This window comes from Cygnus atratus, chromosome 4 (genome assembly GCF_013377495.2).
Source record: "Cygnus atratus isolate AKBS03 ecotype Queensland, Australia chromosome 4, CAtr_DNAZoo_HiC_assembly, whole genome shotgun sequence".
In the NCBI taxonomy this organism is placed as follows: Eukaryota; Metazoa; Chordata; class Aves; order Anseriformes; family Anatidae; genus Cygnus; species Cygnus atratus.
Window position 1 is genome coordinate 76,981,982 of NC_066365.1, and position 26,485 is coordinate 77,008,466.

Genomic DNA, 26,485 nt, shown 5'->3' on the forward strand with positions numbered 1-26,485 from the left:
AGACGGGGTTGGGGCGGTGTCAGACTTTCAGTGCTGGCTCCTCTGGTTCAGCAAAGCAGCAGCAGCCACGGTCACCCGCTATGGGGGCCACTTTATCACCCCACAGTCTGGATGATGTGCATATTGTCTGGAACAAAAACCATACAGCTATCACATGTGTAGGGCTGCAGGAGATGTCAGGCTGGGCAGGTGCCCACGGAAAGAGGGACAAGCGCTGCACACTCACATTAAACTGAGCTGCAAAGACCTGGAAAACATGATACCCATGTGGGGGAGAGCCACAGCTGTGACCCTGCCTTGTTCCAGTCCTCACTCAGATCACTGCCTGAGGAAAACAGATTATTTCACATTTATAGAGACAGTGACCATTTTTATGCAGTGTGGGAAGCTCCCGGCACCACAGATCCCTGACTCCAGACTGAGCCCCTGATAACTCCAGCAACTCCAGCATTACTGTTTTATTGTTATCACAGCAGTAATAATTGTAAAAAATGTTTGTAAGTACCAAGTAATTATCACATCAGGTAGCTCTTATCCAGAGCTTTCCAGCAGAAAAGCAGGCTGAGGTACACTTCTGCCTCCTCACTCCCACAGGGGATATGGGCAGGACCCAAAGGCACTGCTGGATGTGGGTTCTCACCCCCAAACTTTAGCTCGTGATGGAGTTAAGCCATTCACAGCATAACAGTCACCAGCTCTCACCCCCACGCCAACCTCACAGCTTCGCACTGCTGAGCAAAGCACCGGCTCCACCAGCAGAGCTGGAGGGCAGCATCATACATGCACAGGCTGCTGAGATCCCAGGAGCTGCAGGATTTGGGGCCAGGATCCCCACCCCTATCAGCATGACCCATGCCCCCCGCTGGACAGGGAGCCCTGATGCCGCTCTGAGGCAGGGACGGAGCCACCGAGTGCCATGGAGCAGAGCAGCCGGGGTCTCCCTGGAGCAAAGCCAAAGGCAAATGGAGAGCCCGAGCTGCACCCGGAGGCACAAGGAGTTTCGGGCTGTGCCTGGCCTGCTGCACGGTGTGCTTAAAGCATTGCTCACTCGAGGAGGCTGGGTGAATGGGAAAAGCAGACGGGATGAATAAAGCTCATTTTCCTTCTGGAAGCTAATGCGCGGCGGAGACGAGGACACGGCAGTTTCACGCCCCATTGCTCGAGCGTCTCCATCCCCACTCGGTGCAGAGCAGAGCCCAGCAGTCGATGCACAGATCTCTGCAGGTCGCCTCCAAAGCGCAAGAAGTTTGGCTTGCCTGGGACGAAGCCAGATCACAGCAACACGGACGGTGCTGGTGGCTGCCCCAGCTGCAGTGGCACGGTGCTGCCCACGGAGGAGGTGGTTAGGACACTCAGGATGTCTGTCCAGGAGCTCCAGAGCCAACAGAGCAGCCTTCATACTCATCATAACCCCCTCTGTGCTTGCATCCACCAGGGAAGATATTCCAGGACCAGCGAACACCCTTTGGAATCTGGGAGTGATTTTAGGGGCTATACCTTCAGCTAAAACCAAAAGAATTTTGTCACTCAAGGCTATTTCCACCCTCCTCTCTGAAGCTTATTGCTCTGGGGGCCAGGAGGCCACAACAATCATCTCTACAGGTGCCCCTTTGTGCCTGCACCACCACCCACTCAAACAGCTTCATCACAAGCCCCCATTCTGGGTGGAAACCTCTCTCTTCTGAGCAAATTAGACTGGGAGATTAATACAGAATCATCATTATTGAGGAGAAAAAACAGTTCAGCATTTTTTCTACACTTTTTCTGGAGGTCAGCGGGGCTCAGCCCCGTGCGGGATGGCAGCTCCCCCGCTCCTCATCTCGTGGCCACGAGCTGTCAGGGCCGCCCCAGAGGAGCTCTCGCATTTCCCATCTCCAGCCTTGAATTACACACAACATCGAGCTGAAGGCCGAGGAAATAATAGAAAATCAAGCGGCACAAACACGTTTAAGACATGGAACATTTTGCAGTTCGCTTTTGCACTCACCCGCAGATGGTCAGGCACAGTCAGGGACATGAGATCCATCCCCCCGTCTCCTGCTGCAGTGAGGACCCCCTCTCTCGTGCCTCCAGCAGGGTGACACGTCCCCTTTCCCCTCCAGGACCTCCTGGACTTTCTCCTCCAGGACTTGTGGGCTGTGAGAGGCTGCAGTGGGGCTGGGGAGATGTGGCTGGGACGATGCTGGCTCAGAGTGCCCGCTCAAAGCCCTGCATCTTCCTCAGACGAAGCCTTGGACATTTGGGTCTCCCCATCCCCTGCCTCCCTCCATCCCAGGCACCATCCCAAAATGTGGTGCTGTGGAGGGCGTCTCTCCTGCCAAAGCAGGCAGCACCCATCTGCACCCTGCCAGGGAAAGGAAAGGCATTTGGGGAGTCCCAAATGGCCCCAATCTCATCAGCAACTCCCCAGCACATCTGGAGCATCTCCTTGACACAGCCAGCTCCAAAAAACATCCCAGAATTAATCCTTGGGCGTCTCTTCCCCCTCCAGTCTCTCCCCTCCAAACCTGCCCAAGGCAGTGAACTCTTTCTGCCCTCCCCGCTGCTGCCGGAGGGTGAAATCTGGGAGCCTCGTACCCTCTCCCTTTCCCCAGCCCTCCACCTTCTCCCCAGCCACTGCTGGCTTTCAGCAGGCTGATTTTGGGTGTCCGGGTTAATAAACAAAGGGAACTTCTGTTCCTGTGCAACGGCAGCAAAGAGGTGAGAAAAGAGGAGCACAGTGACCATCACGCCCCATCCTGTTCCTCCCAGCTGCATTTTTGCATCCCCGCAACAGGGAGGGAAGGTGCCCTAATTCCATCAACTCAAAAAAACACACAAGGAAGTAGAAGGTTTCAGAGCATTTCATTTGTAACCACAGTGAAATTTGCGTTACTGTATATAAGGCATAGACAGGTGATACAGACATCGTCCGGACATCCCAAATCCCAAACAACAGGGAGGCACAGGGCAGACTTTACACAGCTCCTACCCCCGGCTGGCTTTGGTGGAGACATAACCCAGCTACAGAGGGCCCGCCGCCAGGCAAACAGATGGCTGTGGCTGTTCAAGCAGCAAAGAAAAAGAGATTGAGCTGATGTTGTCAGATGCTCAGACCTGCTTTTGCCCACCACAGGCCCACGGAGTCTTCTTGGCATGAAAATCGGCTCCGCAGCCTGGATTGGGAACACGGAGGATGGCATGTGGGGATGTAACCCTTTCCTTTTCCACCTGTTTGGATGGCCTGGATCCTGGTCTCCCACCACTGACAACCCATTCTGGTTTGCCAGGAAAGAGCTGCTGGTAAGGTCTGGGAAATAAAATAAGGTTTAGTCCTGGGAGAGGCTCTGGGAGGTGGCATGTGGGTGTGTTTTGGTAGGGTTGCTTGTCTGTGCGGGGATAGGCAGCGGTGGTTGTGACAGGCTGGATGACAAGCATCCAGAAATAAGCACTGCTTTGTATTCAAACTTGGGTCACTCGTCTCTTTGGGGGTCTTGGCACCAAGACTGTGTTTCTGAAACAGGTGAGGGTCATAGAGCAATAATGCCATGATGGGAAACTTTACAGACTCTGCAAAGCAAAGCAAAGAAGTGAAATAGCAGGCCTGATTTCCCACTGCTGATGGGAGAGCAAGGCATGCAGGTAGGCGGCAAGATACCCAGACCCCCAGGCAGAGCTGGGTCGTGGTGGAAGAGGCGCAAGGACCAACCACACCAACCAGCACCAGCATTTTCATTGAATTATAGCTCATTCAGAAAGGCACAAACCCAAGCAACATTTGCCCTCAGCTCAGCGGATCCTCAAGGGGGAAGCGTCACAGAAAAAATGACCGAGACCTGGTAGTCTGGCAGCGGCTAATAAATGGGGGTGTGGGTGCGAATGAGGGTTGGGAAAAAACTGAACGAATGCCAAAATGAAGCATTTAACTGTGCCAGTAAAATGAAACACCCACCCTTGGGTGGGAAAGCCCAGAGACGACTTCACCAGCTGAGCACCAGCTGCTTTTGGAAAGGGGATGCTGGATGAGCCAAACCTCCGCAGCGAGGACAGGTTTTATAGCTGCATGTTCTCCATGTCAAAGACGCTGTCTTCACACGTGGCAGAGAGCTGCCCGGGACAATCTGGGTGCTGTTACAGTACTGAATAACAAGGGATTTAATGCTCAACGCATCACATCCCCATCCAGCAAAGCAATTAGGCATGTGCTTTTTCCCTGCCTTCTGCTAAGAACAGGCTTAAGTGCCTTGCTGGAGCGGGGCAGGAGCTTACACCAGCACAGTTTGTCCTGAGGAACTCTGATCCCCCAGGATCACTTTTCACCGCTACTTGTTCTCACGTGTCATGCTGAGCAGCAGCAGCTTCAGGGGTCAAAAGGACCCGAGGCAGCCGTGCCTCGTCCTGCTGAAGGCAGACCCGGGTCCTGCAGGGGGACTGAGCAGGGGCAGAGCAGCAGCACGGCTGTCTCGCACAGGGACGTTTGCTTTCACACTTGATGGCCCCATTCCGGGAGATGGTTCCTTGCAGGGTAAGAGGATGCAGGATGAAAATTCAAGAGTAATGCTGTTTTGATGAGCATCCTCTCATGACATGAGCCAGAGCTATTAGTAACTAGAAATCCCTCTTAGTCCACATCACTCCATGTGATTGCAGCAGCAAAGACAGATGGACAGGAGGGAATAGGAAACAGCAGAAATGTCCCAATGCTGCCATCCGAGCCCTGTCATAGCTGCTCTGTGGCAGGGCAAGACCTGCAGGATACGTATTATAATATCTTGTTCACAAAGCATAAAGCAAACAAGCCTGCTTCCAAAGCCGCGGGTTATCTGCCCCATTAGCGCCCAGCAGCAGCGAGTTTCACAGCTTGCACTGCAGTCTGCTTTTGTACTGTTTTGCTTAAGCATGTTTGGGAGCACAGGAGAAAAAAGACCAACATGTCACTGAGCCGCAGCTGCAGGGGTTGCATTTGGCAGGGAGGAGCAGGGAAGCAAAGCCCCCAAGCCCTGCTTTGCTCTGGGGCTGCTCTCGGGGCAGGGCTCAGCCTGGCCCCACGCTCTCTGCCACCGCAGCACTGGCTCGGAAGGGAGGCACATGGGACTGCAGAGGGGAAAGAGCCATTGAGGGGGAAAACAAGCTCCAAAACACGTGGGCCAGAGTGTGCGGCCCTTCACGAGAGCAAAATTCAACAATTGCTCTGATTTAGCAATTGCCACCAACCCTGGTTTTGGATCTCAGAGCCTTTTCCCTGGGTCGTCTATCTCGTGGCTTTTGCTCTTTGGGAAGGCAACGTAAGAGCCCAGGGTTTCAGGCTGTGCAGCACATTTCATCTTTGGTAGACTTTATATATTATAAACCAGATAATACACATTACACGGCAAAGGAAAACTAAGGCTTGTTCAGAGTGCAAAGAAAAGTGTGCTCAGAACCTGAGAGACTTTAGCAGGCACACGCTGCTTGCGCCAGCAGCCCGAAACTCCCCCACTAAGGTCTGCTGCATCTTTGTATGCTCACGGGCTATACACGAAAAGGTCCTTTTTTCACCCACCCTCTTCAGCTTTGCATTGGTATTCAAGCTTTAAAGATACGAACAGCTTAACTGAAAGAAAAAAAAAAAGAAAAAAAAAAAGGAAGGAAAATAAGAAATATCTCAGAGTAGGTCTTGTTTACGCACTGCTTCCGAGGTGAGTGCTGCAGGTGGTATTCTGCATCGGGGAAAGTCGTGTCTTCAATTTGGCAGCAGCCTGGGCTGGAGAGAGGCTGCCCCTTCTCCAGCTCCATCTGCTGCTGTGATCCAGTGCAGAGCCGCAGCTTCCTTCCAAAATCCCCAGGCAGGCACCGGACCTTTCATGCGTTTGCCAGCACAGCTTCACTGGAAAGGTTTCACCAGTTTCATAGCAGCGTAGTTCTAGAGGAACGGAAAAACAAGGCAGAGAAAAGCTGATTTGAAGCAGGTAGAGCAGGGCAGCAAGTGGACGTCAAAGCACGTCTTTGATCGTGGTACAGAACTGCAGATGGGGCTGTGCTCAGGACAGGCGAGAGGGATGAACTCCCAGCCCCAGCAAAGAGCCCCCCTGCTAGGGATGCCCAAGGCACAGGAGAAAACAGGATTTTCTTTCGTCCAGTAAAGGCTGCTGGTCACAAGCAGTGAGCACCAGGACTTTGATTGCCCCTTCCACCAGTTTTTAAGATCACTGAATCATAGAACCACAGAATATTTGGGGTTAGAAGGGACTTTTAAACAAAATCAAGTCCAAACCCTGGCATCTTCCACCAGCCAAGGCTGCCCCCAGCCCCATCCAGCCTGGCCTTGAACACTTCCAGGGATGGGGCAGCCACAGCTCCTTGGGGCAGCCTGTGCCAGTGCCTCACCACGCACATCATAAATAATTTCTTCCTTATACCCAATCTAAATCTTCCCTCTGGCAGTTTAAAACTGAAAGATCGACTTCCCCATCTCCATTCCTTGCAGGAACTTGCCACCTCCCCGCCGGCACCCTCCCAGTGCCCACCTGCCTCCTTGCAGGTGAGGACTCGTGCTGCGATGCTGCAGCCTCACCCCCTCCCCTGCCTGCTGCCCCCCCTCCCCTCCGCTCTCTCTTTGTGCTGCTCCCCAAAATCCCTGATGCTGCATTCACTACCCAGGCCCTGACCTCACATCCTCACAGCTCGCTGTCCCCCAGAAGAGGTGACCTCGTCCGCTCTGCCCGTTGGGGCGGACCCTTGGAAATGGGCCCTGGCCCCGGTCCCCAGGCATCTGCGCCGGGACATCAGCAGAGCGCAGCTTTGCACGGGCCGAGCGCTGTGCCCAGCACCACGCCGGCAATCAGCCAGCCTGGCCAGCGAGAGCACGGTCCTCCAGCCCTGCACCATCCCGATTCCGTTTCTCAGTACAAGCCTAGCCTGCGGGTCCATGGACCGTCTCCAAGGAGTCTGCCAAAGGCAATCAAGGAAGGCAAACCTATTGCGGGATTTTTTTCTCTGCCCTGTCTGTGTCCCTTAACGTCTCAGCCATCTGTTTCAGCACCGGCACTTGGTGCAGTTTTGCTCCTGAGCGCAGACACCCCAGGCAAGACCTTCCCATGACCATTCCTGGGATCTCTGCTGTCCCTGTTATTGTGCAGTGAAGCATGGGGCTGCCATGGAAAATGAGGTGTTCCAGTATTTTAGCCTATTACACATGTAATTCCTTCCTTGAAAGATGACAATGCTGTAAAAAAAGACTAAGCTGTGTAAATGCTGCTTATCAAGACCGCAGAGAAAAGTACAGACAAAGACACATGCGTGGGCTGTTTGGAAAGAGCTATATTTAAAGTAGCTCTGGTTCAAACACCCGCGACCACATACTAGCCAGCTTGGAAGGCCCTCCCAAGCATATTGAACTTAATTGGTACAGGATGTTCTATCACTCTGGTGCTTTAAAAAAAAAAAAAAAATCTGGAAACAAAGCATAACGCTGGTTTACCAGCAAGCTCTTTGGAGGAGGGGAGAGAATAAGAACAACAGAAGTAAAGCCTGACCAAAAGCATCTTGATAAATTACAACGTGTAGCAAATTATGAGGCAGTTTGCCAATTGAGGATTTCTAATAATGCCATAAATCAGGCAAGCAAACTTAGGGCAGTTTACCAGAAGTCATTAGAAAAGCCTCCAGTGGAATATAACCTTCGAATTAATTATCCGTCCATTTGTCTTTCGGAGTCTATCCTCCAAAATGCTTCTATTTTTTATGATTTGACTGGTTGCATTCTGGAGGGTAGCAAGTTTTCTGTCCAGCTATGAATTTGTATTAACGAAGTGTTGAAAGCCAAGCAGGATTATCAATCAGCGAAGAAAGCAAGCTGTAATTAGAATTAATGGCAATGGAAGCAACACTGGGCTTGCAGAACACAAACAGAGCTTTAAAAGGTAGTAAACATTTTCATGGTGCTGCAAAACAGAGCTGACTCCAGCTGGAAGCAGCGCTACATTTTTCTATGGTGGTAGCCACTAAAATCTTTACAATAATCCCTGCTCCGGGGAGATAACTTCACCACAATATTCCCTGTGCGTTAGGGCTGCAGAAGCCAAGGCTGGACTTTTATAACCTTTTCCTCTGACTTTGTGTCTAGCGCCGGCCCGAGACTTTCACTCAGCATTCCCCCAGAGAGAGGCAGAGCTCACGTTGGTGGTGGCACTGCTGGAGGAAAAGCCCACCGCAGTCAGCGGTCCTCTCCAAAAAGCCCCATCATGCCACAGACGTCCTGTTGGACAGGGGCGTGGGGTGGAACTAGGGCATATCTGGTAGAAACACATGCAATCCCCACACGTGGATGCCTCGAGCAATGAAGAATTTACCACAACCTTTGGCAAACCATTCCAATGGTTAATTAACGCTCGTCTCAAAAATTAGCGTCCTATTTCGACTGGAGTAGCTCCTCTAACTCCGACATCCAGCTACTGGATCGCGTTATGCTTTTGTCTGTTGTTGAAAGAGTCTCCTGATGTCAAGTTGAATCTAAGGCCCGCCTAAGGAAATCATGTAGGAAAGATGCAGGGAATGCCATTCCCAGTGCCCGACCTCGTACAGACCACAATGACAAACGCTCTGCAAAGAAAGCTAAGGCAAGCCGACGAGAAACCTGACACTAAGACTGGGTGGAAAAGCCCCAGTTAAAAATGAAGAACCTCAGAATATCGGATTTTCAACATTTTTTCCCATTTTTGTAAAACAAGACAACCTTTTTTTTTTTTTATGGAAATTTGCAGTACCACGCAGTTTTCCACCCAAACCCAAAAGGCTCGTCAGCTGGAAATGGCCTCTCACCCACTCAAAGGAGCTGCTTTGTAAACAGCTGCACTAATGATGACTGATTTCTTAGGAACCTGTGCCTAAATTTCCCGTCCCGCAGTACTCCCAGCTCCCCATGGGTCCTGGTGAACCTCCTCGTCACCCCACAGCTCCCCCAGACCCTCCTCACCTCTGCACGGGATATTCTTCACTCACTTCAACTCGGGATATTCTATGATTCTATGATTCAAAGCACAAACCATCTTCAAAAGCTTCTAACTCCCTGAAGTAGCTCTAAATTTTGCAGACTATTTTGTTTCTCTGTTCAACGGGCAAAATACTTCCTGGGGGTGTAAAACACTGCTCAATGATTATTCTGAACGAGACCGAGATATCAGCTTTTTCATTGTCACAGAAAAACCTGAGCTTTTGGGACCCACGTTTTTTGGGAACTACCGTCGGGGACCACAGACAGCCCGTCGCTGCTTCAGGTGGGAGCACATGGCTCTCAAACAGGCCGTTCACTCTGACTTCCCAGCTACTTTGACCACACAGCTGGGACTGTGGTTTGAAGCTTTCATCACTGTATGAGGAATAGGAAGAAATAAAATTAAAAAAATCTTATTTTTATAGCAGAAGCCAATGAAAATGCCCCAGGTTCATTTTCAGGTGAGATTCCCATCTCTCTGGGATGGCAGAGGGACCACGCAGGGTTAGTGTTGCTCCCCCAATCGCTATTTTCCCAGGGCACACCATGGGCATATATTTCCCAGACTCCTGCCCAGCTGAGGACCATCTCCTGAGAAGCAACCACTGGAAGGACCCTGGAAGGACCCTGGAGGTCCTGGTGAAGGTCCCAACAAGCAGAAAGCTGCAGGTGAGCTTTTCACACAAGGTCACAGCAAAAAGGATAGCAGAAGCAGAAAAACAGTACCTGCACCTCTGTGTGCCCCTTTAGCAGCCCTCTGGGGTCCATGGGCCCTAATGGGATTCCCCTGAGGTCTTCCTGCCACCATCCTTGCCCAGCTGGAGAGGGACAGGGCGCACGCAAAGCCCCCCACCTGCAGCATGGGACCCCAGAGCTGCCTGCACGGTGCCAGGACCACGTAGACAGCACTCAGCAGAGCACGGCCCTGATTCTAAACAGGGCCTGACGGTGCCACTGGCATGCAAACCAGAAAAGAAGTGAGGAGGGGTTGGTTTTCGGTGCATTTAATCAGGGATGTAACGGTGAGCTCTGCCAAAGGTCAGCATGCCAGGGGCACCCTTCACAGCAAACCACCACCAGCACTATTGCCAAATGTACTGCTTGATGAAATGGGAAAGCAACTAAATCTCCGGGTAGATACAGAACCAGTGACCTCAAAAATCTAGGGGAAGCTGGCCAAACACATAAAAACAGAAAAATTCCATGAAACATGGCCTTACTTATTCGAAATATGACTAAAAATTGACCCAACCAAAATGAAATTAAATACAACAACACTTAGCCAGGAAACAGGGAAAAATCCCAAGTAATAATGAGCGTAAATCAATATTTATAGTTTGTGAATTTTTTGCTTCTCTCAACGTTGTTTTTATATGATACCACTGGAACAGCTGCAAAGCCACTTGCAGCTTCAGGGAAACACTGAAGTTTTCTGAGTTCTTCTTGGTCACAAAGGCTTGGTTCCTGCTGCATGGCAGGCAAATGGTTGGGAGTGCAGGGAAGGGCAACGCAACGCAGCTGAAATCTGCACTCGTACGATTATTTCCTCCTTCACACTACTTAGCACCTCAGGAATTGTTTCTCCAGCAGAAGTACCCCAGGACACAGGGATACGGGGAGAGCTATGATCTAATCCCATCCCATTTTTCGTGATGGGAACAGCCAAGCATGCACAACTTCAGCTCATCTGAAAGTGATTACAATGGCGAGGAGAAATTCCACACCTCGCTCTTCGGCTGCGCGTTGCAAGCACACAAAGCCATCTGCGGAAAGCAGCCACGTTCTCTCGCACGGAGTTATAAATTACCCCAATGAGTTATTTTCTTTAAAAAAAATATCATATACATGGAGCAGAATTTGTTAAGTGCTGGAAAGAGCAAGGCGGGTCATTTTTCTTATCAGTCTGGGAGGAGGGGAAAGAGCATCCAAGAGCTGGTATGAATTATGCCAGTGCTGTAGAAACAGAGAAGGATACAGAAACCCATCCCAAGCCAAATGGGAAGGCCAGGGCTCCATTATTTATTTGTTTTGTTTTGCCAGTGGAACTGACAGCGAGGCAAGAAAAAGCCACTTGCTTGATTAATGAGGTGAAAACCCTCCTTCTCGTTTCAGATGTTACATTGGTATAAAGTGCTGCAAGCCTTGATAATGAGAGACGGGGCTGCCTGGATGCCTATAAACTCCCCTGCATCTTTAAACAATTACAGATCGATCCATTTTTTGCCACTGCTCAGCCCTGTAAAATGGCTGTATTTCTAATTGGGCTGCTTTTTTGTTGGGGATTTTCCCACCGGTGCTCAACGCTTCCAACACTGGCTGCTCAAACCTCTATGGAAACAACCAGTTAACCTCGGCATCGGTACTGGAACTGAAACACAAAGGTGTGAGCACCCAGGGGTGAGCCTGCAGCAGACAGCAGGAGCACAGACGCCCTTCTGGGCTGTTCCCTGGGACTTTGCAGCCACCCACAGCAGGACCTCTGTCATCACAGCAGCCAAGCAGCCTCGGAGAGCTGGGGGAGCAGCTGAGACCTTGCTCAGCCCCCCTCTCCTCTCCCACCTCTCCTCTCCCAGCCCCGTCGTACCGGGAAGGCGTAGATGAAGATCCCCAGGAAGAGCAGCAAAATGAAGAGCACGATGGCCAGGACGACCACCCACTTGTACCGCCGCCACAGGATGTACTTCAGGGTCTTGTATGGGGAGGTGAACCACAGGAAGGAGGTCTCTGGGCGCCTGCAGCCAAACAAATTGAGGTCACTGCTGAGCTTCGTGGTACCTTCATCCTGCTGGATTCCCCACCTCAGGAGCACTCCTCCCTGTAAGAGCTGGCTGCTCCCCCTGGAAACCCACATTCCCCCACGTAGACTACATCAAATGGCTGTCTTGGAGGTCCAGACTGGCCTCCCAGTCACCCTGGACTGTCTCGGCTCATACATCTGAGCATCAGCAGTCCAGTATTGGAGCCTACGTGGGAGCAAGCCCCGTGCAGATGGCAGACCTCAGACTGGGAACCCAGCTTTTCAGCTTCCTCCTTGAGAACTCTGTGCCCCGGTGGTTATTTTTCCATTGAAGATGCTCTTACTTAGGGTCCTCCAGCTTGGGGTTCATGTTTGGTTCATCCCGACCCATGCCAGCTGGCCGCTCTTCATGCTCTTGTTCAGCCACAATTTCCAAAGTCATTTCCAATTTGCCCTGCAAGGGTTAAACAAAAACAAGCATATAAATAAGCAGAAAGGTGAGAAATGAATGTATGTTGCAAAATACTAACGGGGGAAAGAAAAAGTACTTTGACCGTAGCACAGCCACTACCAGCAGGGACCTTGAGGAGCACAGTAAGAGCAATTTCATACAGATCCCTCACCTGCCCAGTGCGTTGATCTCAGCAGATATCCCACTGCATCTCGGACACCATTGACAGCCAACAATGGCAACTGACTCGGGGAGCTTTGGTGAATGACTTAATTTGCTGCCTGGCCTCCCTCACCCGCATCAAATGGCCCCCAGGGACTCCAACTGGAGCCCAGACACTTGGATTTACATGTATTTGTCTGGCAGTTGAACCCCTTCCCTTGTACTTGTCACAAGACAGTAGCATTAAGAATAGCTGTGGGGCAGAGTCAAATGAGGTGACATGCTCCAAAAACAGCAGCAAAAATCTAACAGAACAAACAATTTACTTTGAGGCATTTGCATGTTGCTGAGCAAATCCTGGAAAACATCCAGTTTGGATCTGGTCTGGTTTGCAAAATTTGCAGTCCAAGACTGGGTTTCCTGCCCTGACCATGACTTCCCCCACGTGCCTGCCCAGCCTGCCAACACTTTGAGTGAGTCCCCAAAGAGAAAGCACGAAGAGGACACCCAAGGGTGCCGAAGGCCTTACCGCCAGGATCTTCTTCTGATCCTGCTCAGCAACACAGGGCCACCAGCCCTTGACCGTTTTCTGCTCAAAGAGGGACACGAAGCGACCTGAAGACAGGCTCTCATCTACAAGCTCAAGGGAGCACTTCTCAGCTGTCTTGGCAGGCTTGGGCATCTTGTTGAGATCCATCTGAATGGAGCCTGCAGGGAGGAAAGCATTAACCCAAGGACTATTCCCCTGAAGAAATACCCACTGCGGCACCCTCCCGACCTCTGGCAGCTTGGACAGACACCCGCACAGCATGGGAGAGAGCAGCCTCAATGTGGTTCTATTTTCTAAGCACAGCACTGATTTTAGCCTGTGGCTCTGCCTACAAGAGAGCACTCAGCATCACCGTTGTGGGAGCATCACCATCCGGAAGACCTGAGTCATGAAGTCCTTCCAGGAGAGGCTGCAAAACATCTGCTGACTGTACACAGCTATAACATTGGATGACTTGCACTGAGGCCAACAAGGCAGGCTAGGATTTTCAGAGAGGACTAGGAGATTTAGGTAAAACTCAAATTGTCCACATCCACAGGGCAGTCAAGTAGAAGAATAGTGGTCAGGAGGCTCACGGATCTCTAGGCAGGTTATTTTATTGCCACATCGAGGTTAGCAACTGCAGCAGACTAAGAATAATATCCCACAAAACTGACAGCTTCCTTCTCATACAAAGAACAATCCCACAATTAGCGCATTTTTCTAGCCTTTAGGAAATCTGAGCTCAATTCTTCAAACGTTAACTGAAAGTGCCAGCATTTAATTCACACTGTTACACAAATTTACCTTAGGGCTGGGAAGGGCCAGGGACAAGCACAGGGGCTGTTCCTGGTGCCCAGCTGACGGACAGCAGCTTTTAACGCTGGGTGGCACAGGCAGGAACCTGTTTGCATTTTACCTTTTCTGTGCCACAGTTTCTCGTGACTAATGACAATAACAGCACAGATCAGGTTTGTTGTGAAACATGCTTTTGAGGTCCTTTAATGAAATGTGCTTTACAAAAGCCAAGGGCCGCTTTTGTTTGCTGAAATTTGCAAAGAATTCACTGTTGGCAGTCGTAGGGGTGAGTGAACAAAAGCTCACGATGAGTAGAGCCAGAACTGAAAACACACCTTGTGAAAGGTTATTTTGGCACTCAGCCTATGTAATTAATCAAAGAGAGGATTTAAAATGATCTTCATCACATACTTCCTCAGTGAAGCTTTGATGTTTGAAATTTTTTGGGGTGGCACAAATAAAAGCAGAACAATGTCCAACCAGAAAAAAAAAAACAATAACGCTGGAGCCTCCAGTTTCTGCACAGATAATCTACTGCATGGCTCTGCTATCTTTCCTACTGGATGTTTTTGTTTTATTTTCAGTTGGCCTAAACCTGGATTTCTGGGGATGATTAACAAGGCTGGCAGTGCCATACGGATCAAGCTGTGTCCATGTCTAACCCGAGTAAGGCTAGCCAGGACAGTGATCCTGCCCGGGGGTCGCAGCTCAAGTGCAAGGTTAGCCCTGATGAGCACACTTCAGCACAGACTCAGCTGAATCATGAGGGAAAGAGAGATTTTAAAAGAGAACGAGGAGAGGTTTGGAAATGAAGACAACACTGCTGCTGTTTCTGGTGGGGGAGCCTCTGGTACCAGGGGGCAGCAGCCTCCTCCACCCTCTCAGTGCCCCCACTGAGAAGGGTAAAATCTCTCCTTTTGGCCCCCCAGGAAGCTGGGGCCCTGTTGGAGCTGGTGATGCTCTCGACAGCTCAGGTCAGCCCAGGAAAAGGCTGCTGCAGGCAGAGACTGGGAATCTGCCTGATAGGAACCAGTTATCACCAGTCCTGAGCCTAGGCTGTCATCGGATCCTGCTCAGTGGCTTAAATTGGTCCTGTGCACATTCTTTGTATCCTAAAAGGATTCAGTAATTGTTTCCTTTGTGTCTGCCTCAGTGGGGACGGATCCCAAAACCTCTCCTGACTTACCCAAGTAGTCATCAAAAGAGAACTTGTCATTGTCCCAGATCTGGAAGATAAGCTGCGGCGGAATCTTATTTTCTGTCTTGTCCAAGCTCCAGAAGTGCTCCTAAAATCAGACCAGAAGAGAAACCAGGGAAAAATAAAAGGCTCATTAGCAGAAGTGGGCAGAGCCAGGCTACTCTCATCTCACAGCGGTAGAAATCCTGTAACATAACCGAGACCGAGGCTTCCCCATCAGCTCACTGAGCGGTGAATTCCTTAGTTCTCAAATGACTTTATTCATCTTTTCGGCTCACCTACAAGGTTTTTGTTGTCAGGACCAACAAATGTTAGAGTTGGACACGGTACCCCCCTAATTCTGCTGCTGTTATCACACTGGGCTGCTGTCAAGCTGCACAGTGTGCTTGCCGTATCTATCATGACATCCAGGTTCGAGGAGAGATTCAGAGCACCAGTGAGGCAAGGGGACCAGTCTGGCTCCCTGGACAATCAATCAAAAGGTGGCACAGTGACACCTAATTTCACTCCTACTAATGTGAGGCCTGTGACTGTCTATATGCCCTTCTCTTTTCTATCCGATGGGCACTTTTTGTCTGCTCTCTGCCACTAGAGCTGCTGTGCCAACCCATGGAAAGGTTTTGCAGCAGTCCCAGATGCCTGTTTGCAAAGTACCTGGAATGAAAATTGCACTGGAATTTTGCAACATCCCTTGCAATTATCATAATTTACCAAGCCCTTGTGCGGTGCAAGGACTATCATCCACCAGTTCTGCAACTCAGCCACAGCACTAAGGCTGACAGCATCCAAATGCGAGCTCAGAAATAGGCTGAGAGAGTAATTTCTGCTTTGTGGAGAGGAGCTGGTTCACAAAACACCCAGCACCCATGAGAAGTTTGCAACTTCAGTGCCCCAGTTACTACAGCCAGATGCTCTGCCTTCTGCCTTCTGGATAGTCAGAGCATCACACCCCAAAATGCCGGTGGAGGGGAACATGTAAATCAGATTTCTCTAACAAGGAGGTTGGGGAATCCCATTGCTGTGACTGCAGGCTTGCGGCCACATCATCGTAACATCTGGCGGATCCTTGTCTGTCCCACGAAAATTGCTATTTGTGCGGTTGCAACCAGTAACATTTCCCAACGGGGATCTAATATCGTTTTTGGGATGCCAGAAGATGCCTGAAGGTTAGGACTATGTGTAAGGACAGAGGGAGCAGGACAGAGACACACACAAAGCCGAGGTCCGGTTATTTCTGGTTCCAGCCAACGCATGCAAAGAGGAGGCAGCATCATGACCAGTGTCTACCAGCAGCACACGCTCAGAGGTGTGTCCTGTGGGCAAGGCCTCCTGCTGCACGCCTGCAACAGGGCAGTATCATACACAGAACAAATTTAATTAAAACCAGGAAACTTCAGCATTATTCACGACACACATACGTAGCACTATAAATTCACTGCTGTGGCTACAAGACTGATTCATTATATCGTGCAATATATATATATATACATATATATATGAAGGAACAAAAAAAAAAAAGAATGTGTCACACTCCATAAGAACATAAATATTCAACTGGGGAGACTGTGGGTGGAGGGAAGCACTTAAATCCCATTGAAACTGGTTTGACTTTAAGAGATCACCCTGAACGGTTATATTTCAATTTAGCTCAGTTCCCAGCCTTGCTTAGGAAAAACACGCCAGCATTTTTGCAATGGAGCATTTTATTTATGCATTTTAAATATTTTATAATCTAGAAAAATAAAATAAAGTCAATGGAAACTTCCATTTCTCCCCCACTGCTCACTGAGATGTATTAAAACGTATGTTTACTCAAGTGAGGGGGAGGGCCGTGTATTCCCAGCTAATAACTCATTTTAAATTAAAACTGCTAAAAAGGGAAAGAGCTTATGGTGATTCTTCCTTTTCCCATATATTGGTCGGGTCCTGCTCTGCAGAAGGGCCGTTAGTCATCCAGAGAAGAAAGCCCCGAGGAACCAGGTAGCTGTGCCAGCAGAAGGCAGACAGATGGCCTCGCTGGGGGCCAGGAGCTCCCCTGGGGGCAAAGACAGAGGATGGGGGACAGAGGATGGGGGACAGCGGACATCTCCCGTGGTGTGCCCCTGGAGGCACTGACCAGGGACAAGGCCTTGCAGGGGCAATCCAGGCACCCCATATGTGCTCAGCCTGGGAAAGGATGAAACACCCTACAGGTGCCTCGTCCTCTCCAGCGCTGCCCTCCCCGGCTCGGAGGCTGATTCCACCACCACCACCTGCAGCAGCCAGCCGTGCCCGTGCTCCGAGGGCATCGCCACGCTGCTGCCGGCTGAGGCACCTCTACGAGCACACCTTGGACCTCCTCTCTGCACCACCCCATCCACCCGGAGTCAAATGTGAGAGAAACTCAGCACCGGAGCAGCCCCTCCAAGAGTCAGGGGCACTGGGGGCAGCTTTGCCCCCCAGCCTACGGGACGACCCAGTCCCGTGCCAGCCCTGAGGGGGAAACAGCAGGAACCCAGAAAAGGATTGGGGTGCTGTGAGACCCCCAGTTCTGCCCCACTCTCGGAGCTGCCGCAGCAATCCCCTGCTCCTGGCAGGCTCCCTCCCCGCCTGCGGTGCCGGCCGAGTGCTTTACGGGCACCCCCCATGCACCAAAGCACAGCGGGTAAGCCTCTGCCCCCAGGACTGACCGCTGCTGGCCACCACACGGGACTTTGGCTTTCCACCTTCCCTCCTTCCCAATGCCCAAGGGCTTGTTTGCACTCAAAGCAAACGAAACCCCCTACCTCGCTGTGCTCTCTTGCCTCCCCAGCACCACCTCTACCCCCAGAGCAACGCCCCGGCTTGCCAGGGACTCCCTGCCCGACGAAGGATGACTCGGGCAGGATCAGCCCCTTCCCGGGTGGCAACGCAGAGCTGGTACAACGCTAGCACGATCTGTACAGCGTTGGCCTTTCCTGTGGAAAAAGCCTGTAAATGTGGTTTGGCTGGTGGCGAAGCTTCCCTCCTCCGAGCCCCGTGAAGCCGGGGACACGGCGGAGCGGAGCTGGGCGGGCGGGCTGGGGAAGGAGGAATTTGATGCTGAGCAAAGTTTATGGGTCCATTTCAAGGCAGTGTGAAATCTGCCTCCGTGATTAAATCTAGCTCTGAAGGTTCACTATAAAAACAACCCGTGGCCAGAAATTTATTTCCTAGCCTTTTGCAAGACATGGGAAGGAAGGGGGCTTGAATTATTGTTTGGGGGTTTGTTTTGCTGGGGGGGGGAGAGGGGAGGCTGGCGAATATTTTACGGTCTTGAATAATGCAGCAGGGGAGGCAGGGGGAAAAAAAAAAAAAGCTCATATCACTAGGAAAGTGTTGACAGGGCTGCATTTCTTCTGGGCTGCTTGTTTCTACAGAATACAAAGTAAGGAGCAACCCCACTTTTTCGGGGAGGGGGGAAGGCACTAGCGCCCAAGCAAGCCTGGCCCATTTCAGTGCAGGAGAGCACCAGGTCCTGGTCCCACAGCAACTGGAGCCCCCGGCCATGCAGGAGCCCCTCGGAGGCTGGCCGAGAGCATCCTCTCCTCCTGCAGGAGCTGGGGAGGGCCACCCTTCGAGGCACTGAGAAGCCGATTCTCTGACTCTTGCCCCTCTGGGATGTTTCATCTGTCCCTAACGAGCGGTGCTGAGAGCGCTCAACAGCACGCTGCTACCAGAGCAGCTCGCCTCTTTGGTCCCCCTGCTGCTGCCAGCCCCACAACTGCATCGCAGCTCCCTGGCACTTGGTTTTCTACCTCCTTCCCCGACCAGGCCAGCAGCTGAGCCGGCTCCCGAGCGTACAGGACCTGCTGCACATCGGGGCGCAGCCTTGCCAACACCTCCGGGCGTCACCACGCCGTAAATGTTAAATAGTCACAATATTTGCCTTGGGGCACATACTCCTCCTTCCGTCCCTGGCACCACTTGGTGCAGCGCTGCTTTCCCAGCCTCCACGTGCTGTCCTTCTGGCAGAGCTGATCAGGCTTCTCCAGGGCCATCCCGCTGCCACCCAGGGAGCCCCAAGCTTTGCACCCCGGTCCTGGCCAGGCTGTGAACCTTCAGCTGGACCTTCAGCTCTCCACACAGCCACGCTTTGCTCATCCCTTTCCACACATCCATTGGAAAGCAAAATTTAGAGCGGTAACTCCCAGTGGCATGTCACAGAGGGTGCCTGTGCATCCCAGGACACAACTGCTGCCCTCGTCGTATTACGGAACTGGCTTTTGTGTCATCCTATCTGCTGGTTTCAGCCCCATTAAAATACCTAATTTATGATTGTCTTCTGTAACTACATCTTCCTCCAAAAAAAAAAAAAAAGGTACTTGGAGCACATTCAAAATGTTGCATTTTGGCTATATGGTGAAAGAAAATGAACATGCTATGTTTTGCTTTGCTTAATGTCCCTGAGAAAACACGGAAGGGCATGACACAGGATGGGAACCAAGAAAAGAAGAAGTCCAAATTCAAAAGCAGCAACCTTCTTTTCACTTTCCAAGACCAAAGAGGAATGAAAATTTCAATCTAACAAAATATTATCTATTTTTCACAAAAATCAGTGCTCGATACACTAAATTTCAAACCAAAACCAGCCAGGGCACAGAGACTTCTTGGTACACCCTGGACTGTCAGTGACAGAACAGAACAAGGAGACAATACAGCAATTCAGTTGCAGGAACCTCACACTCCTGGCTATTTTTTTTTATAAAAATTAAACGACGGAGAGGCCACACACGTACCTCAGGGCTAAACTCACCCTGCCTGACAGCTATGCCAAGTCAAGGTTGCCCCCATGCTCTCAGCTGACCCACAGCCATGCACTTGGAGCTGCTGCTGCCCAGCAGGAGCCTTCCCCGTGCAAAATCAATTGCAACAGCAAGGTCCCTGCATGACCCTGTGCTGGCACCATCCCCTCGTCCTCTGCTCACGCAGAGCCTGATCCGCCCCAGGTGAGGCTCTGGCCCCGCGCAGATCCGAGCCGTCAGTGCCCAGAAGGTGTCAGGATGTTGTAGTGAGTCCGCAGACAAAGTAAGCAGAATGGATGAAAGCAGACGGAGCTGGGAAAGCAGCAGCTCAAGGGAGCGAGGAATTTATTCTCAGCTCTATTCGCGGCACCCTTCGGAGCAGGGAGTTACTGCCCTTTCTGCCCTGCCTTTCCCAAGCAGGTTTAAGACCCCAAACCTACCTCTCTCCTGAGGAGCCTGTCACTGGTATGATTTCTAGGACGCCACCAGCTGACCAGTTTTTATAGAAGACCTTCCAAACGTCATGTTTGCTGTCATACTCAGATCCAAAGCCAGCGAATGTGGAGGCTACAGCATGTAGTAGCTGCACCTTACACAGATGGGACCTCACTTATTCAAAGACAGATGTGCAAGCAGCACCGATATCTCACAGCCACGGGGCTATTCCTAGGATTATCCTATAGGACCAGCTATTTCCAGCCATGCTCCCACCACTGGCAGCTGCTCCTGCTCTGGTACTCACACGTCCTGCATCAGTTCTTCAAAAGGATGGGGAGGGAAGCGTCTTCCTGCCAGGTTACAGAGCCAATAGCACAACAACCTGCTGTTCCCTCCACTTTCCAGCTTCGCAGCTGTCTGAGGACACGAATCACATCTATTCGGTATTATCACTTCTGCCACTTCCATACCGTGATCTGTCCCTGGAGCTGTTTATTATTAACAAGGCATTTTCAAGCAAGCAAGCATTTCCATGCCTGAAGCACCTGCTGACTGTAGCAACTCCTTCTGCTTAAAGAAGCAGTTGAAACTGGAAGAAGAGATTCCCCTGGACCTCACCTCCTGGAATAATGTTGGCTTTTTTTTGTTAGTTTTTGTGTTGTGTTTTTTCTTTTTTTTCCAGTGTCCCAGGCAGCACAGCACATTCAACCACCTAAATTTCACTCCAGACATCTGCTGACTCAGCTTAACCGTAAGTCCTCTTCCTCCCCTGCCACTTCTGTGCATGACCCCTGACGTCTCCGGTGAGCTTTGACCTCCACCAATTCATACTGGTCTCCCAGTTCTGTGGCTGAAGGTGGCGTGAAGGCCAGCAGGCATCTCTGCAAGGCAGGCTGCAGTGCTCACCGACCCTCACGCCTCCCTCATCACATTCTTGTTCAGGAACCCCACAGATGTCCATGTGTCTGTCCCACTGCCCCCAGCTGGTGTACATGCCTTCTGTGCTCGCAGAATCCATCTTGACGGGGCAGTGGACCTGGCTCTCCAGATGTCCCTGGCCAAATGACAGTAAGAAAGCAGTGCCTGCCCAATGAGAAGTGGAATCCAACCTACGTTTTACATGACCATGCCAGCCCAAAGACCTCCAACTTAAAGCCACTTTGCTTTTGGACCCAAGTAGGTTGCAATTCATCTCCTTAAGCCTCGGATGGGCCCTTTTAGCTAAGAGCACACAGTGGAAGAAATCAGATGAAGGCAAGAGCTCCCTGAAACACAGCCTCACCACAATTGTCCCAGCCTGAACAAACCAGACTGATGCTTGCAGTTTCTTCCACAGTAGTGGGATGTTTCCCCTTCCAACGGCTCTTCATCTTCACAAAACAGCACATTTTCTGCTCTGGCATTAGGTCTTCATTTTCTTGTTGACAGCAAACCCCAAAGACTAGTAGCAGAACAAGAATGAAGACAACAGCTCTGTGCTTTGGTCTGGCTTCTGCCAGTGACATGGCATGACACGGGGTTGAAATTGCTGACAGTGCTCCCGTATTCATTATGTTCATCTCCTGGAATTTCTTTTATGCAACACATTTCAGCGGGCATATGAACCACCCAGCCAGGTCTTAGATAGAAGCTCCAACCTAATGGTGTATTTCCAGGTCCTCTCAAGCACCATGACTTTTTAACTTGTATATTGAGACGCTCTTGAAATTCTACCCTGAGTGTTCATTTATGCAGATGACATTTGCTTAGACATTCAGTGTCAAGCTTTTTTTGCCCTGGAGGACATCTCAAATTCAGACTTGGCAGCTCTATGCAGCTACCGCTGTAATTGGCACTTGAAGCTGAACATTTCAAAATCAATTTCATGCATTTTCCACCTCCACAGCGCCTGCGAGACGCGGGAGCTGAGCGCCTCTCTGACTGGGTGCCCAGAGAAACCTGAGCCACATCCAGCCCATCTCGGCGGTGCTCTCCATAGACTCTGCTTGTACCATGACCATCTGATAACATTGTCTGCGAGAGTCGAGAGCTGCCAGACTTAGACCTGGGGATCTAAGGTTTAAATCCTGCAGACATCTGCTCTGCTCTCTGCTGGCTGGCAGCAGAACCTTGTACTTCGTCTGGGACCCAGGGCTGCCCCTGCCTCCCCTCCACGAGTCGATCTGCGATTTCATGCAGACGTCAGGGACACCGAACCTATTTGCTCCCCTAGAGCCCCCTGCAACGTAATGGTGCCCCAACATGCGCTGCGTATTGGCCCTTTCACCAAACTGGTGGCAGGATTGCAGTCTACAAAGCTGGGCTCTTGCAGGACGCAGAGAGCTGCAAGCGTGCTGTGGCAACCCAAATGGCAGGGTCTGACCTGCCCATGGCTGCTAGAGAAAGGTGGCAAAATGAGAAGGGGGAACAGAAGAAGGTAATTCTCAATAAATACCGACAGAGGATGCTTAAAGAAACATGCATTTATATGTTTTCATGTGAGCTATCCCAAAGATTGAACTCCTTTTCTGTGGGGAATTTTTTGAAATCCAGAATGGGGTAAATTCCTTTCTCAGAAGCAAAATCTTTATAACATTACTATATCAGGAGAAGATATGGGTGGAAAAAACATTCAGGGATGGCTAAAAAGTTCAGAGAAGCAGCGACAGGAACCCACACTTCCAATCCGTAAGTTGAACTGATGTTTGTGGGATTTACAGGCTCCCACTTTCCCTCGAGGTGCAGTGGGAAGATCAAAGCCGTGAAACCCCAAGGGATCCCAGAGCTCTGAAGCTTTGGAGATGAAGTTCCCCAAACTTCTAGTGCTGTGGCAAGGACTGAACAATCCTGGCTACTGCTGGCCATCCCAAGGCTGCAGGGGCTGGTTCCACCAGATGGCACCCGGTTTTCCCCAGGGTTTGTGGGCCGCCAGCTCCCCCCAGGTCTGCACACCAGAACTAAACATCACACATCCCCTGCTCAGGGACATCCTTGCTCCTTTGGGAGACAATTTCTCGATCTGGGTTGGGGTGATTCAATCCCACAGTCCATCCTCTAATGCCAAAGGGAACACCAGCAGCGAGGAGGCGAGCAGAGCGAACAAAGGAGAGCAAACTGAAAGCTGCTTTTCTCCCAGCAGTGCTCCCTCTGAGAGCCAACACCAGCCAGGCTGGGTGCAGGTGGCTTTTAGCGGCTCAGAATTTGCCATCTGACCGTTTTGATTTAAATTCCACTTTCCATCGCCTGCGTTTAAAGTTCAGTGCATGGGCTTTTACAGCAGCAGTAATGAACCTGGAGTTCAAACAGCACATGGCGAGATCAAAAATTGCCAGAGCGGAATGTGTCCCACAAATACAAAGCATGGCTTTTCATTCATTATTTTTTCCTTTACAGAGAGGTTTTACAAGCTGTTTATTTTCTGATACAGTGTTGGCAGACATGTGGTCGGAGGAGAATCAATATCAGCACAGTGGGATGTATTTTCTTAAACGGTTTATAGGGGGGTCTTTGCTTTTTCAAAGGGGGATAATTGAAAGTAGTACACACTGTACTTTTGATTTGTTTAACATGAAGCGTGAAATGGGTACAGCTATGATTCTGTCAATCAGTTTAACTATCCGGCAATTCATTTTGAAGCGAGGCCTCTTTTGCAGGGATCGTCTGGCTCAAGAGACTGGGAATTTGCTCAGCATCTTCCCCACTGGCATGCCAGCTCCAACCCAGGCCAAGCTGGGACCAGCAAAGAAAAATCTGGGAGGGGGGTCCCAGGTGAGCTGTGCGGATGCAGATGGTCTCACTGCAACGAGGTGTCTTTGCAAGCACTGGGACCGAGTGGTTGAAGGGGTCTGAGCTTTAGGAAGGTGTCACAGAACAAGACCAGGTCTCCAAAGCAGGGATTGTCCCTGCTGTCCACACAGACCCAACGATATGCCTGATATCTCCAGGTGATCTGAGCTGGAAGTTTAAGTGAATAGTCTCCCCGCGCTAATGCATTCCTTGCGAGCCAGTCGTTTGCCCCAGCATTATTCCATGTATCCACCCCACCTCCATCCCTCTGTTTTCTTCCCTCCCTGCAACTCCCAGTCCGCATTTGCCACCATGGCACTGCACTAGCTTATCTAAGAAATACCACAAGCAATACTCAATTACAGATGTAGGAACAAGGAGGCCAAAATCACATCCGTTTTTGACTCCCCAGCTGAGCAACCAGCTCTCTTGTTAGACCAAGAGCATATTCATCCTGAATCCCAAACCAAAGCTTTTCTTCCCATCTCTGCACCAACGACATATTCCAACCCCCTGCTCCCCTACAAAGCTACACGACCACAAGGGGCAGACGCTCCCTTCTACTCCAACAACAACTTGCTGGCCACCGACTTTCATCAGGAGGCAGGAGACCTGCTGTCCTCCAGCTGAGGGCACTGCAGTCTTTTCTCCCTGCGTGAGGCCTGGGACTCGTTTCCCCCGGTATCCCTGCAGCCCAGGTGCAGATCAGGCTGGTGGGGGACACTGGACAGCTGCTGGCCCCGTCCCAGCTGTGTGCTGGTTGCTGAGGGTCTCAAATCTTCCCTGGGCTGCGTAGGGAGCCTCCAGTTGGGGTCTCCTTCATGGGGACAGGCCCTCCGTGGCTGCAAGCTAAAGCAAGAGGCAGCACCACCAACACCTTTAAGCAGGCTTTTGCTTCAAAGTGTGATTTAAAGGCAATATTCCCACCTGTCCACCACCCTGTGTCTCAAACATCACAAAGCTGAGGCTGAGCCTTGTGTAGCCCCAGTGTGTTGCAGCTCTGCAGGTCTTAGGTCAGGCAGATCAGCGCAGAGATACTAGCAGAAGGTAAAAACGTCTGTCCAGAGACACTCACCTTTTTTGCAATGTAACACATTTGCTCAGCAGGGAGATAGTCAAAGGGGAAGATGAATCTCCAGTTGAAGTTGCCTTCTCCTCCCATAGACCTGTAGTGCACATCTGTCTTCTGCTTGTTCTCCTCATGGCCAACCAGCCAGCTGCAAAACGCAAACACACTGCATGAGGAACTGGAAGCACAGCAAGGGCTTTGGAGCAGCTCACTCAGTGTTTCTGAGGCCACAAGTGATTGATAAAATGTCTCTCAACCTCATGAATGCTTTAGGCTGCTCTCTATAGGGGTAACCTGGAGCCCATAGGAGACTTGAGAGAGAACACAACAGTTCCTGCAGTGCTGGGAGATGAACTAGGGCTGGTGGCAACACCCTGAGAAGCTCTCCTCTGTTCCTCTCCCTCCTCTAAGCTTCGTGGATGTAGTAAAGACTCAGCACAGCTCTCAGCTCTGGCTCAGAGTTGTCACTTGCCCATCCATAAGCCCATGTCAGCTTCTAACTTGCCTTGGCGAGAGCTGCTTTCCCCTTTGCAGCCACCCCAACAAACTGACCTCGCAGCCTCTAAAACCTGTTCTCTTGACGGAGGCAACACACTGAAGTCCAAGGATCATTTTATTTCCCTCTGTTCTCTGTCAGTTCCTTGAAAATGATTGGAAGTCGTAAATGGCCAGGGAGTTCATACCCATGAAAATCCCAGAGTGGCCTCACCCTGCTGTGGCCAGGGGGTCCCCAGCTGCTCCTGCTGGGGTCCTTGCAGCCCGGTTCCCCTCCTGTGCTAAAAGAGCTTGCTGTGGTCCGCCCACAACCAGTCCAGGGGCAAACTGAAAACTTTCCACAACAACTACTTTTTTTCCAGCTGCAAGTTTTGCAAGTGTCAGGTTTTCATTCCGCTCTCTTTCCCCGTCCAAAATTTTTTGGTCTTCAGCAATCAATGAAACCAAACAACACAATAAAACGCAGCCATTTGTGTACTTGGAGCCCTTCTGGAGGGGAGCCAAAAGATTCAGCAGGAATTTCTAATGAAACCAATTATCTCGTTTGATTGTTTTCCACTTAAATTGAAAATAAGTTTTTTGCCCAGCTATACAAGTGATTCCTCTTCTCCAGCGCCTGCGAGGAGCACATGCTCTGCCCCAAATGTGTTGCGGGAGACTGGGAGGTCTGCTCAAGTTCATCCTACAGATCACATGCACATGTGCTACATGGACAGCGAGGGCTCGGTGGCACTGGGAATTGTGTGATGAGGTTACGCTAATACTTAAATTGTGGCCGGATTATTTGATTAGATCTGATTGGATGCAAATGGCCAGCCTGTGTGTTTATCCACGCCGCTCCAGGCTTGGCGGGGCCCCTCGGAGGATGCAGTGTGAGCGCCCTCTCCTTGCAGGCGAGCAAAAGGACGAAGGAGCGCTCTGGTTCAGATCCCTCTTTGGCACTGTTTTGTCTCTCCCCACTGCCAGAAATGAAAAGCATCCAAATCTCGATGTCCCAGAGCTAAAAACATCATGCTGGAATGGCCACGGTGAACAACCAAAGGCCCATCTTGCCCAGTGTCCTGCCTCTGACTGGGGCCAACCACAGATGTCCATGGATGAGTATGGGAACAGGGCAAGAACATCATGACACCTTCCCAAAAGATGACACC

At 50.9% G+C, this 26,485-nt stretch overlaps 1 protein-coding gene across 3 annotated transcripts in view; it reads right to left on the minus strand.

Annotated features, from left to right (window-relative positions):
• Nucleotides 1–2,825: 2,825 nt before the first annotated feature.
• DYSF (dysferlin) overlaps nucleotides 2,826–26,485 on the minus strand; it is a 93,457-nt gene continuing 69,797 nt past the window's right edge. For all 3 annotated transcript variants that reach the window (XM_050710431.1, XM_050710433.1, XM_035547302.2), the window contains 6 exons: nucleotides 24,846–24,987; nucleotides 14,814–14,913; nucleotides 12,830–13,008; nucleotides 12,032–12,141; nucleotides 11,535–11,682; nucleotides 2,826–5,881 (listed from right to left, as the gene is read on the minus strand). In XM_050710431.1, coding sequence (XP_050566388.1) covers nucleotides 5,843–5,881; nucleotides 11,535–11,682; nucleotides 12,032–12,141; nucleotides 12,830–13,008; nucleotides 14,814–14,913; nucleotides 24,846–24,987 — 718 coding nt within the window. In that variant the 3' untranslated portion in view covers nucleotides 2,826–5,842. The remainder of the gene's footprint in view (nucleotides 5,882–11,534; nucleotides 11,683–12,031; nucleotides 12,142–12,829; nucleotides 13,009–14,813; nucleotides 14,914–24,845; nucleotides 24,988–26,485) is intronic.